Source organism: Physcomitrium patens, chromosome 3 (genome assembly GCF_059467195.1).
Source record: "Physcomitrium patens ecotype Gransden chromosome 3, ASM5946719v1, whole genome shotgun sequence".
Taxonomy (NCBI): domain Eukaryota; kingdom Viridiplantae; phylum Streptophyta; class Bryopsida; order Funariales; family Funariaceae; genus Physcomitrium; species Physcomitrium patens.
Genome location: NC_143412.1, coordinates 19812952 through 19827500, shown reverse-complemented (window position 1 = coordinate 19827500; position 14549 = coordinate 19812952). Strand labels below are relative to the sequence as shown.

At 34.1% G+C, this 14549-nt stretch overlaps 2 protein-coding genes across 12 annotated transcripts; one reads left to right on the top strand and one right to left on the bottom strand.

Annotated features, from left to right (window-relative positions):
• The first annotated feature begins 918 nt into the window (after window positions 1-918).
• On the top strand, window positions 919-7312 carry LOC112280197 (uncharacterized). Of its 11 annotated transcripts, XM_073532893.2 has the most exons (14): window positions 919-967; window positions 1675-1899; window positions 2468-2533; window positions 2713-2804; window positions 2973-3018; window positions 3311-3391; window positions 3564-3732; window positions 3842-4007; window positions 4093-4158; window positions 4345-4476; window positions 4656-4725; window positions 5056-5111; window positions 5338-5403; window positions 5531-6588. In XM_073532893.2, exons 5-14 carry the CDS (start codon window positions 3007-3009, stop codon window positions 5562-5564), a joined length of 852 nt encoding a protein of 283 aa, XP_073388994.1. In that variant the 5' UTR covers window positions 919-967; window positions 1675-1899; window positions 2468-2533; window positions 2713-2804; window positions 2973-3006; the 3' UTR covers window positions 5565-6588. The 11 variants fall into 11 exon arrangements, 4 of the variants coding, with proteins under 4 accessions (XP_073388994.1, XP_073388995.1, XP_090105277.1 ...); XR_012217202.2 differs by lacking the exons at window positions 919-967; window positions 1675-1899; window positions 2468-2533 and adding exons at window positions 6715-6816; window positions 7089-7312 and having other exon boundaries at window positions 5531-6298; XM_073532894.2 differs by lacking the exons at window positions 919-967; window positions 1675-1899 and having other exon boundaries at window positions 2467-2533; window positions 2784-2804.
• A 69-nt stretch (window positions 7313-7381) lies between these two features.
• Window positions 7382-8194, bottom strand: LOC112280198 (mitochondrial import inner membrane translocase subunit TIM14-1). The gene has a single exon (XM_024515401.3). The coding sequence runs from the start codon at window positions 7943-7945 to the stop codon at window positions 7607-7609; it is 339 nt and encodes a 112-aa protein (XP_024371169.1). The 5' UTR covers window positions 7946-8194; the 3' UTR covers window positions 7382-7606.
• Between the last annotated feature and the right edge of the window lie 6355 nt (window positions 8195-14549).

The window sequence follows — 14549 nt, the reverse complement described above, 5'->3', positions numbered from 1 at the left end:
TAATTGAACAAATTGTTACGCATGTGTCAAAAGAAATGAGAAACATAGCCTTCAACCTTGAACTCTTAAATCCTGCGGTATGACTTCTTGATCTGTATCCATGCGTAGCTGCAACAGCACTGCGGCTGAAACGAAGACGCTATCGGCCTCCATGTCCTTGCTGGCCCCCGCGTGCACCCAATGATTGGCAGCCCGAACTCCCTTAATGACTACGCAGGAGCTCACTTTCTATCACTATAGTCATTACAGTTTCGCAAACACATCCATTTTCCAGTTCTGCATTGTAAACAGCAACACCAGTAAAGCTTCGGTAGGATCTTGTCCTACAATCACAGCAGCCATTCTCCTATGAAATTACAACATTCCAACGCAAACCCCCTCCTATTTCTAACATTCCAACACAATCCATCAACTAGCAGCTTATCTTAACAAGCCCCATTTCTGTCCAACTGGAAATTCACAGCCTCGTTCGTGTATCCACTCGAGAAATCCATTGCTGTGTTTCCAAGCTTCCAATCTGCATCCCAGTCGCTTCCACAATGCCAGTCCCAAGCAAATACAGATTGCTTGCACACAATTACCCAAATTTCCTGCCGGGCCTGTACATCACCTGTTAATTTACTCATGGAAGCTCTTATTCCTACTATAGAACACGAAGTGTTGTCGTTTTCCTTGACTGGTCTATTTGTGCGTTTCTGAACAACAATTTCACAACGTGATCGATGGGATCCTAAAAAGCACAGCAAACACACATTGGAAGCTCGAAATATGAAGTGCGAGCAGAGGTCAACGAAGACGGCTTTCATCAAAATCAAATGCCACTAAGAAATGAAGAAATTCATTCATTCATCCAAGGGCGTCATGGCACTTGGAGGAACATTTCGAATGAGTCTGAATTAGTTTTGATTTTTTTTTTCTCCCGGAGCACGTCGGGATGCTGACGTCGATCGTTTGATCTCTTGCAAGGGCGCGTTTCTTATTCCTTCCTCCTCCGGATCATCTTACTCCGTTGTGTTTTTCTGATCGCAATGAGCTTTTGTTCAGTCGAAACAGTGGTCTCTGCGTTAAGTTAGCGAGGATTTTCTCTGGCATTGCCGTTGTGGAGCGCTTCTGAGAGTCAGGCTGATGTAGAATTGGCTTCTTCGAGCAGTGTCCATTGGGTTTTAGTTTGCTGGCAAGTGTTTTGCAGTTTGGTCGTAGATAATGGCTGTGATTATTGGCTTTTTTTTTTGCTTTAATGCAGTGCTGGGAAAAGGTCGTTATTGTGTTTACAGTCTGGGTTGCTTTTGTTTTTGGAGTTCTTTTGCTCTCTTTATTTTTTTATTTTTAATTTATTTTAAAAAATTTAATCACCAATGCTAAGATATTTCGTTTGTTGCCGTGGGTTTGGATAGACGTGCATTTCTTGAGCCGAGCAGAGAAGGGTCGTCACTGAGTTTGGTGGTTGACATGTAGGGTTTAAGATTGTTGAGGATCCCGTGTACACTTTTAGACGCATTTCATTGATCAGAGCATTTTATATTTCGACAAATTTTAAAAGTTAAGCTTCCTTTCAAGTTAAGAGAAGCATATATGGAATGGTCTCTGGACGTTATTATTTGATAGAGGTTTGTCAGAGTCTCTGCTTGTGTTCATAGGATCGAATCGGTGACCTTGTTCTGTTGAATTTTCCAGGTTTGTTTTCCTCTCTCTTGTAGATTCGATTTTGAGGCGAACAGATAGTGAAAAAGAGATGGCAAAGTCCACAGGGAAACCTAGAGCGGCATCGCCATCAGTTACGACTGAGTCATCCTCATACACGGGTTCGTCGTCAGCATCAGGTTCAAGATCAAGGTCACAATCGTCGTCATCTTCTGGAAGCGAGACCTCCAGAAGTCGGAGTCCTCCAGCGAAAACGAGGTAGTTTTATGAAAATTTTAAACATGATAATGAGTTTCATACTTCATTTGAAGACCGCTGCTGATTCGAGAGGAAAGTCAACTTGTATAGTTGTGCTCTGACAAGGTAGATATCATTGTACATTAGATGGTGCATTCCAGGTTTTGTGAACGATTCAGGAGTTTTTATCTGAACAGTCACGATGTTTTCTTAAAATCAAATAAAGGTTTCTGATATTTTTCCGGAGTTCAAACAGTACCTCTGCTGTAACAATCACGGGCTTACTTCCTGTTCATTGCATCTTAAGAAGTTTGAAGTCAATGTCGCGTTGCATCTTTCTTAGTTCTCTCTTTTGGAGTATCCAACCTAAAACTGAGTAGTGGACGTCCATTTAATTTTACAATTGAATGCCTTGTGTGCCACATTAGAGATCATCCTGTCGTATTTACAAATGTGTAAGCATCAAGTAGTGCGCAGTTTTCGTAAGTGTCCGGGAACGTATCGACAAGTCGGTTAGTTTACTTTCTGAATCTGAAGCTTACATATTTGTGGACCTTATAATGTGTTGCTATTTGTTTGTCGAGTTTAGTGACAATGCAGGTGCAAAGAATATCAGATCACCCTTTTCTTTATCTAAGAAAGTTTCTCCAGTAAAGTAAGCAATCTTTACAACATTATTTGTGTGGAATGTCTTGTTTTAAGCTCGTGAAGAGAATCTCCTGCTGGCCATTGGTCCTCACACCGTCTTCTACATACTCTCTGTTTTTGGATATGCGTGATACTAAATGGTTTTCAACTTTTTTGCCTATTGATATGACATATTTCGGATCACAGAAAATTGCGTAGCTCGATTCCTGAGTCCACTGTATTGCATGTTGGTTTTCTTACTCGGAACGTGAGCGAAGCACATGTAAAAGAGATATTTGGTAAGTATAATGATGATTTTTTTTTCTATCCCTCCGTTACATAGTCATGAATATGTAATAATGTGTGAACTTCATATTGAATACTATGTATGTGCTGGTACATGTTGGTGTATGGCTTTTTACTTAACTAAACATCGGGAATAATTTCTGTGCACTATCTCGCTATAGGAAATTATGAAGAAATTGTGATGTGGAGCTGGCGATGGATCGCACTGTAAGCTGCTATGATCTTTTGTTTTATTCTCCTCGATTTCTATTGCTTACATCTGTAGTGGACATTTATTTGAAGGTCCATAATTCTTTTGCTTCCCAATGTTGTGATCGATCTTGGAAGTCGTCAAAAGTAGTAGTTTTTTGTTTGAGGTGTTTTCCCAGCAGTTCTGGACAAGAGTGACGTTCAAGGTACAAATGTTCTTCTTTAATTACAATATGTTGGGGGTTTGAGGGACTCTTTTCAGATCATGCCGTAGCAAATGCGTCTGACATTCTGGTTATGAGATGATCAGGTGAATTTGCCCAAAGGGTACGGTTACGTTGAATTCAAAACAAGAGTAGATGCTGAGAAGGCACTTGCGCATATGGACGGGGTTTGTGATTTTATTCGCACGAAAGCTCATGAAGTTTCTTTTGATTTTTATCATATGGTTTTATCCAAGATGTAGTGACCATAGAATTTGCTGAAACACTTGTAATGTAATGGAATATTGATATGATGTGATGTAATATTGGTACTTAACAATGTCCGCCATGATGGTGCAGGGTCAAATTGACGGAAACATCGTAAGTGCACAAGTTCTATTGGTACCAAGGAAAAAGGCTAGTGCTCTTCCGTTGAAAAGAGGCGTTTCCCCTCCTCCCAAGAGAGAACTCAGTGGACGAGATGTGCCTCCACGTGATGGTTTGAAGGACGGTCCACGCCGTCTAGATTGTAAGTGGTAGCTCTTTAGGCTTTTCTAGTCGATATGAATCCTATTATGATCTATAGTACTATGCATGTTTATTGGTTCACTTATTCTGAATTATATATTGGCTCACAGCTCCTCCACCTCGTGGAGGACGACAGCCATCTCCTCCCTCTCAAAGGCATTCCGTGTCACCCCGGAGGAGAATGGCTGCCTCGCCGTCCCGTCGACGACCCCCCGTGGTATCCCCTCGCCGACGATCCCCTTCGCCCTTCCGCCGCCGCCGTCGTTCACCTGTTAGGTGTACTGTTTAACACTAACCTATTTCCGCAGTTCCACATGTTCTAACTCTTCAGCAGATTTATAACAGAATATCTCTCTATCAGGTCTCCTCCCCGGAGAATACGAGGCAACCCTGTAGGACGACAGCGCTCTCCGCCTCCATGCAGAAGGTAAGTAAAGATGATTGTCTTAAATATGTTGTATTATAATTTGAATGCCGATGCCAGGCGGTTTGTTGGGTGGAGAATAGCGTAAAGGCTGTCCAGAGGGTAGTTCGAGTGATTGGTTTATTGAAGAATCAACTGTATCGCAGTATGATCAAGTGTCTTACATTCTGGCTTATATTGGATGTGCAGGTCTCCTCCATCTGGGAGGCGCGTAAGGTCGCCTCCACCCCGCAGATCTCCACCAAGACATCGTACCAGTAGATCTCCACCTCCGCGCCGACCATTTCGTTCACGCTCAAGGTCCCATTCAGCTCCAAGTAGGTATTAACAGTGGCACGTTTTATTGATATTCTCTGATTTTAGAATAGCGTTATGTTCTGCAGGTTTGTGTTATTGCTCTTCATTCATTCAATTATGTGTGAACAATCTTCTAATTTTTTTAAGCTTAGTTACAATCAATCCTCTGCAACGCTCATTAAAAGTATGCCGCGTATATGCAGGGCACGCTCTCCTGTAAGCAAACGCGGAAAGTCGACCTCTTACTCATCTTCACAAAGTCCTTCTAAAAAGGTCGTTAATCTCTTCTGATAGGACCTATGCAGAGATGGCTCTGAGTATCAAATATTTTTGCCCGTGCCTCCCTAATCTCTAATTGTTGCAAAAATATGTACTCGCCATTTCCCTTCTCGAAAGTTTGTGGTACCTACGAGCTATTTTCTTGAATAATCTAATATGAACTCTAGTTGTATGACACAGAAAGAATGATGTGCATTTCCGTTTTTAACTTCCATGTTAAATGCTTATAACATCAATACCTATGATACATTTTGTGATGTTCATATATTTCCTATATTCAAAACACGTACTATGCTGACTTTTGTTTGATTTCTCTTTCTGAAGCGTGCCTCCCCTTCGCGTGGAGCCGAGAGGTTTTCGAAAAGCCGAAGCCCGAAGAAGTATGCAACTCCTGCTCAATCTTGGCGCTGCTGTTCTTGATGTCTTGTCTGGACGACTGCCAAACTTTTCATGTTTCCCTTTTTAGTAGCATGTAGACATAACTACGATGCACCGTTTGCCTTTCTGGTTCACCAAATTGTCTGAAACTTTCTCAGATGCTACATGTGCTTTGTAGCTGCATTGCATGGGTGAATCATATATATATATTATTTTTCTGTTTTACAGGGCTATTGCAAATAGCAACCCCAGCGGTCGAGCTTATAGCCCCCCGTCACCGTCAAAAAGCAGCCAGTAAGATGGAATGGAGTGGAGGTTTGGTACTGAAGATAGTATCTGCATGCATAACTCACATTGAGCACCTGTTGTCCTCCCGCCTCCTGGTGTCGGAAGTGCTAACTTAAGTATCTTTTTTATGCAGGGCCTTGGCTAAACCAATCCCTGTGATCAACTGAATCCTCCGTCATAAGACCATGGCATCTTTTCACATTGTTGCAGGGGACTTCCTTTTCTCTCACCTATCTTCATGCGTGAATTGTATGTGACGCTTGGATAGGTGCTTGCATGTTTTCCTTCTTTTTTTCTGTTTTTTTTCTCCTGTGCTGAATTGCGTCAGACATTTTGTCCTTTAGCCATTGCCTGGTTCTGGATGATGTGCATGCCCTTAAGCTACTTTGTTTGTGTCTTTTTGTTTGTTGAATTAGCTGATAAATCATGCTTCTAAACCTATCATATTGTATTACCAATCACGTTTTGTGGAAGGACGATTTGTAGAGATCTTTTTTGTTGAGGGCATACATTCACTTGGTTCTAGATTTTTGTTTCGTCTTGGGACGTAGTGCCTGCCTCTGTTATTTTCTTAGGCGGCGTTGTTAGATGCAGCTTCGACGTTGATTGATGTGTTCAACTTCAAAAACTGGGGCCTTTTTGATGATTAAGGTTGCGTACTTCTTCAACGGTTTTATTCAAAGAAATCGGGGATGTTTTTCTTTGAAAAGGCTCGGCGATGTACAGCATGCAACAGCCTCCTGGGTAGACGGCTGGAGTAAAGAAGTGGGTAGGTGAGGACTTCAAAGATGGTTCACAAGCATCTTCTAAACTTATCGGACTCTGGAGGATTTGGAGCGGTTGCTGAACTTTGTGCTGCCTTAAGTGCTCTTCCAACTCATTTTTAGTTCAAATATTTAAGGTACATTCAAAGGTGACAGTTGGGATTATTGTCCATATTGGATATTACTACCAAACTCTATGATTATAGCAGTTCCATTCTACAGAATATGAAATAATGTAGCAATCCTGTGATGGCTTGACCGAAGCGAAATACCTCAGATTTTAGTCTTCATTGACAGTACTCACGTACAGGTTGCACTACATCGTAAAAACTCGAAAGCAATGATAATTTTCCTACGGATATTTAGAAGAGTTATCAAATTTCAAAGATCATGAAGAATAAAGTTGATCTATGTTAACATCATCAAACGTAGAATGGCAGGCACATCCTGCGGACGCAACGTATTCCATGTCTTCTCTAAATTTTCCGAATTCGGCGAATTCAATCGTCGTCACGGCTACCACTGAAACCAATTAAAACTTGCACTCTTACAGAAAGGCGCCGATCGAAATGTCGCGAACCTCTTATTCCTTTTTGCAGCTGGTCCTATCTCCGAGGGAGCTGGGGAGGATGGTGATGGCAGGGCTGTTCCAAATGTAAAACTCTGACGTCCTCCTCTCCAATTTTGCTAGCGTCTAGGCTGTCGGATTTTTAGAAATCTATGTGTCTTAAATTAAGTACGATATTGATTAACTCCAATATTGTTTGCGCTTGTGTTTTGAGGCTGTAGTCTCATGGTGTAACAAACTATGCATGATTAGTGATCACAGGATTAATTGACTTCGATTTGCAACTACCCTGTTTTGGTTTATGGTTATAGCAAGCCTTGTGGTAGTGCTCAATGCAAAGTCAAATGACTGTCTTCCAGATGCGGATTCATGTGGAAGGTGAATAATGTGTTACTCTTTCGGCCTTACAACACCAAGATAAACTTAGAGAAAAGACATACAATTGCTATGCTTCAATTGTGCAATGGCGAGAATTCCCGACAACCGTGACAATGAGCCAACCAAACGATTTTGTGAAAGGAATAGTAAAGTTGAGACATCGTAAGCTTCAACGTAGACATCAATAAAACAAGAATCAACTGTATCCCAGGCATTCACTTACTCCTACTTACTTAGAGAAGACACATGAAGCACATGTAGAGGTTGAGCGTGGTTGGAGCAATTTTTTTTTATTATCTAAATGTATACAACACTTCCGGGAGAGAACGCTCCTAGTCAAGAGCAGGACTACCAATTACGGTATCAAGCGGGCACCATTCGTTGCGCGGTTAATAACGAAGGGGATGATGACTGCACGACGATTCCTCTTCCAATATGATCACAAACGCACCGATCACTAAATTCACCCTAGAAATAAATCGAGATTCGAACCATAACTCTAAAAAGCCGACCCGCTGCCGCGTTTCTGACCCAGAAGGTGATCCTTCGCTTCATTAATTTTAGATGCAATAAAATCACTCCCACCGGCGTCCGGGTGATTGGCCTGCATAACACGGCGATGCGCCTCCTTGACCTTGTCCTGCGCTGCACTCTCTCGAACTCCCAAAATGAGAGCAGCTTCGCGCCGCGTCATGACAGGTTGGAATCCACCCTCGTAAAACTTGCGCATCCGCGCCGTCGCCGGCCTAGCTTTGAAGGCCTGCCACGCCTCAATACTATACTTCCCTGCCATCGCTGCTGCTGCAACTGAAAGCCCTGCAATGAACGGCGTCGCCATCCTCACAAGCTCCCCCTCGTAAACCCTCAACAAGAAAATGCTTTCGTAACCCTGACCAAACCCACACTAGGGTTCCCTACAGCAAATAGTGCCTCTCCACCAGCGATCAAATTCAACGTCTCCGCAAAATCATCTGCGACTACCTTTCAAATTCAGTGCATGAACACAGTTGCCCTTCCCTTCACATGTATCAAAGCAAAGAATCACAACTCTCACTCACTCACTCAGACGACGAGAGAAACCACAGTCACCGGACCAGTCTGCAATCTAACTGCAACACTGAGGTGGAAGAAGCAGGGGCCGAAGTTTCTAGACGAAAGGTTGCTTGGCGACGAAGGTGCCTGCATCGTCCCCCTCTCGTTCGTCGTCCTCTTTACCGTTCGTTTGACGGAGCTTCCTCTTCCGTCGGACGTCGATTGGGAAGATGGCTCACATGGAGCCCACACTGCCTTGAGTAAATCGCATCCAAACTTATATAAAGGGTAATGATCTTATATATTAAATGAATGTCAGATTTAGATATTATATTTTTTAAGAATATAAAATATTACCAATATATATATATATATATATATATATATATTATTTTTTTCTACATTGTTATATGTATAAGATTTTGTGTTTATTTAATTGATTAAGATATTTTTTAAACTCAATTACTTAATTTTTGTATCCATGACAAAAAAAATATTTATGCAAAGTAATGTATAGATACTTTTTTAATGTATAGATACTTTTTAGATATTTATTAGGCACTATTCTATCAAAATACTTGGAAATTGAATCTATTCTATGGTATATAAATTATAATCTCTAATATCTAATATTTAATTAATTATTATTAAATTTTACTAATTAGAAAGTTTAAATATTTATAAAATCTAGCTATCTAATGTATTTAACTATTTTAACATCTAATATTAATTGATTCTAATATTTGATAATTAATTAATTTTTATCAAATTTTTTAAAATAAAAAGATAAGCACTTATACAATTTGACTATCTAATATTGTTTCCTATTCTAAAAATTAATAACCTATTATAAATAGATTTATTTGACAATGAATAATATTAACTAGTGAAAAGATAATTATATTCGAATATTACTATCTTTACAAAGAAAATGAAGTTTTGTGATAATTTTAATTCTTGTATTTTAAATCATAATATGATATGATGAATCTATTTCTAATGCATTGAACATCATAAGTTGCAATAGTACATTTAATTTTGTTTTGTAAAATACATTAGTTTAATTACAATATTATGTATATAACTTCTAAATGCTATAAAAATAATCTTAGAAAAATATACCAATATATTAATACTAATAAAGTAGTATTTTTTTTCATCTATTTTTTACCATTTATTTAAAAAGAATATAAATATTTTAAAATTAAATAATATTTAATAAAATTTTGAATCATGATATTTTTTTAAGATAGTATGCTTTACTAAGAAATTTTTTTATTTTTTTAGATTATGTATATATGTATGTATATATATATATGTATGTAGAGAAAGAGAGACTAAAAGAATTAATATTGTGAGTTCTTTAGTATAATATTACATATTATATTATATTATTTTTATTATATTTAATACATTGAATTATTTTATTTTATTTATTTATAATCTTGGTGTTTCTATAATAATTTGAATAAGAAATAAAACAAAGATTTCTACTCTTTATTTAAAATAAAGATTTTAAATTAATTTTTACAAAGATATATTAACTTTTCTTTTAATAATATTAAAAATAATTTTTTTTTGAAAATTATTAGAAGGACATGTCATTAAAATTATTGATGCAACAATAATCATGTTCTCTTTAATAGTATTATATCATCAATAAAAAATAAAAATTATTATTAATTAATCTATAGTTGAAAGTTGATTTAGTTTGTATTAGACTTTAAAAAATATTGAAATTTATGAAAATATTTAAATACAATCATTACTAAGCATGAAGAACATGAATTTCATAGAAAGGAAATTTCAATACACTCTTGTATTATTTGAAAAGACTAAAAAATCATTTAAAGATGGTAATGTATTGAACTAGAATAGCTATTACCAAAGTCTAGAAAGTCTTGAAATAAGACTAAGGGCTAGAAAGGTGTTGACAAGAGTGAAGAAGACTTCACTCTTGTTTCCATATATACTCTCTAACTACAAGCTATATGGTAATATTCTATAAGACCTCCAACACATGTTGACTTTGCTAGACATATGACTCAACTTGCAAAGCAAGTTATCTATATGTGTGATATATAGTTAACTTGTTTCACAAGCTATTAATATATATAATATATGGCTAATTTATTGATCAAATTTTTAGCCTACTAATTAACTACAAATATGTATAAAGTCAAAGCATCATCTATAAAGCTTCTAAGAAGCTTTTCTAGAAGATATTATAAAATTAATTTATTTTTATTTACTTTTATTTAATCATATAGGTAATTATTGAAATAAATAAATATATGTTTGCGACATTACCTTCCATTTTACGGACAAGTTCTATGAAAAGCAATCATCATACATTGAGGAAATTCAAGATGTGGTAAATCATATTTGATACATGTTTTGATTTTTGTTCTCTTCGAAAATGGTTGATAGGTCTTCTTAGCCATTGATAGTATCTCATACTAAGGCAAGAAGAACACCCATTTATTTGATCATTGTTAAGGCCTTCATAACTCCCTTCAAATAAAACATTTTGAACATTATCTAGAGTCATTCCTACCTCTAATAAAATCACAAAATATTGAGAGTCTCTTTGAAGGTCGTGATATTAAACAAGTTATATTTTACCATTTATTTGAGGAATGACAGTTTATTTTTAATAATCTTCATCTTGATTACGTCATCTCATAGGCTGTAATAATCGCAATGCCTCATCCAATAAATCAATAAATAATAGATCTTGATTTGAATTTGCTAGTTATTAATTTTCTATCTCTTTAGCGCTATAAATACAAAAAAGCTACAAACAAGGATAAAAGGTAGAATGCTATCTTTCATATATCTTGTTTCTTTTATAGCAAAGATTTTCTATTCTTCATCTTTATTTTGATAGATGTTATCAATGAAAAGCTTCAATCTTCTTTGCTACATTTGCAAGATTTTTTACTCCTTCCTATGATGAGTAGTCTTGATATTGTAATAAAGTAACTATACCTTATCATCCACATTGAATTATGGTTGTTTCTTGCAATAGGCATCTATATTTATTTTTGACATTCTTGAGCTTCTTTTAACTATGGCTTTATTGTTACATATAGCTCTAATAAATGATTTGCCAAATCTTTTGTTGCAAGATTATAAATTTTTGAAAAGTCAAAAATATCAAATTGTGGATGATAACCATAATTGGTAAAGAAAGATATTTTTTGAATAGATAAATGTATCAAATTATCATATGGAAACTCTACTAATGGCAAAAATATTGTTCAATCATCTTAATGATAGTTTGTGATTCACTTCAAATATTGTTCCAAAATTTGATTCATTCATTCTGTTTGCTTATCAGTTTGAGGATGAAAAGCAAAAAATAGTTTTATATCTACTTTCAATATCTTAAAAAAGATTCTCTAAAATCTTGATACAAATTGTATCTTCCTATTTAGTATAATATACTTTGGTAATCCATAATAGCAATAGATGTTGTCAAAGAAAAGCTTAGTTATTTCTTCAATTAAAATAGATTTTATACATAGTACAAAATGTGCCATTTTAGTGAAGCAATCTATGATCATAAATATAAATTCATATGAACTTGAATTTAAAAGATCCATAATAAAATCTGTAGAAATAAAAAACCATGGTTGTTTTGATATAGGCAATGGTTTGAAAAGTCCATAGGATCAATGAAAAGGAGTTTTTAATCTTGAATATATGTTACATGATTGAAAAAGTCTCTCATAGCCTTTCTCATTTGTAGCCACCAAAAATCTCTAGATATAAGCTCTAAAGTCTTCTTGTATTCAAAATGTCATATTGTTGGAATATTGTGATGTGCTTAAAAAATATGTAAACATATATTTTTTTTTGGAACATATAAGCAATCTTTGAGATAAATTAAGTTGTTTTTGAACTCAAACCTGGAAGTATCATGAGACTTAAAAGAAGTATTTTTGATATTATGAACAAGTGATTCAGAGAATATATTTGATTGAATTTACTTGATAAAAATTTAATCAACAAACTATGATAATTTTATCACTCAAAGATAAAATTACACAAGCTTTAAGACTACTATTCTTTGTTGATCAAAAGCTACATCTCCTACTTTTGGTACAAAAGAAGAACGTTTAAAAAGTATGCTCGATATACCTTATTATTTTTTAGGTCAATATGTAAACTTAAAATCAAATCTTCATAATGATATGCTTCAATGAGCCTAACAATGATTCAATATCCATATTGTTGTATTACATGTATTCTTCTTTGAAAATATATTGGGTACCTAGCTATAGAAGATAAATAAAATACAACAACAATTCTACCAAGTCTAATAGAGTCTTAAATAAACTTCAAGTAATTCCTAATAAATCCAATCAAACTTTAATCTATCAAAATAAATTTAAAAGAACTCACAAAATAAATACAAATAATCCTAAAAAAATATTAAACATAAAAATCTTAATTAAAATCTTAATTAAATATTAACCAAATTGTAAGTCAAATCCTAATTGAAATCCCAATTGAACCTTAATCAAATTTTAGATCAAATCCTAATAAAATCTTAAATCCTAAACAAATACTAGACAAGTTCCAAACCAAATCTTAAACCATATCTTAATTAAATCCTAAATCTTAAATAAATTCTTAACAAATCCTATAGCAAAATACAACCTAATAATTAATAATCAAATTGTTGATATCAATTCAAAATTTTCATACTTTTAAATGTCTTAGGTAGGAACAAACGCAAGAAAGATGAAACTAGTCTCACTTATGAATTGAGAGGAATGTAAGATAATCCAAGTGGATGTTGGACGGCCTCTTACTTCAACCTAAATGATGAACTTCTAATGCCAATAATTATTTTTTAAATTATTAAATTTTTTTAAAATTTCACTTAAATATTAGAACTTGAATCTAGTATCTATAAAAATAAAAAATAAAAAATAAAATCTTTTCAATCTAATTGAATTTTTTTTGAAGATCTTAGAAATATTGGATAATCTTCAAATTCCAATTTTTGAGACCTTAATCTATAAAAACCTTCATATACTTCAATCTAATCGTTCAATTCACCTCAAAATTTTCATACACTTTCACAACTAATACACCAAAAAATTATTTAAATTTTATTTAAATATAGATGACAAAATTCAAGTAATCCTCAAATTTTTAAATATATTTTTAATTCTCAAATCCTAATCCTAAAAAAAAAATTACTAACTTTGAAAATCTTTGAAAATCTTAATATTAACTTAAATGACATGAAATTAATGTTTAAAATTTTTATTTCAAGTTTATTTTCAAACTTATTCCCTGATCTACAAAAAAAACCTTATAGTCACCATAGGTGTATGGTTTTGTGCCTCATGGTTTAGTTTTGATCCAAGTTGACAACTAGTCCTCTTGAGATATCAATTCTTAGCTTTTTGAAGTAAATTTTGCTAAAATCTATTCTTAACTCCTTCTTACATATACCTAAGTTAATTAATTTTCTAGTCTACCTTATTTTTCTTTTTTTATGGCTCTACAAAGTAAATAAAAGCCTATTTTGTAAAAGAGCAATAATAACACTTTTTTGTTTTACTATATTTTTGACTATTATCTATATTTTTAAGATAATTTTTTATTATATTTTAAAATAAGATATTCTATAATATTTTATTTTCTACTCTCTTTAATTCTTTAGCTATGTTATATCATAATAATATTGACATAAAATATTTAAAGTTCTTGTAATCCATATACACAATGACCAAATTAGAAAAGCCTTCTAGATAGTGATGTCATTCCTCAAAAGAACCCATAATTGCAAGAAGTTCTTTATTATAGATTTTATAGTTAATCTTTTTATTAAAAATTTTCTAGAATAAAAAGCTATTGGATGGAATTTGTCATGTGCTCTCATTTGTGATAATACAATGTTCAAAGCAAAGTCTCATGTATTTATTTCTATGAAGAATACCTTAGAGAATTTTTTGATATTTCTAAATTTAGATATGATATGAGATTGGTACAACAATAAATTCTTTTTTCAAAGAATCAAACAATGATTTTCCTTCTTTACTCTAATTAAATTTTTCTTTACAAATCAAATGTGTAAGTAGAAGTAAAACTTGAAAAAAGTTCTTAATGAAGATCTAATAGTAATTGGCAAAGTCCAAAAAGCATTATACATCTTTTATTGTTCTTAGAATCTTCTAATTTATGATACTCTAGACTTTCTTTGGATTAACAAAGGATTAATCTTTCATTAAAAATTATATACTTTAGGAAGTAAATTTAAGTATTACAAAATATATACTTTTTATCTTAGCATATAGTCCTATATCTCTAAATTTTTGTAATACATGACAAATATAAAAGTTCGTATTTTTTTTTATTCTTAGAGTAAATTAGAATGTTGTCTAAAT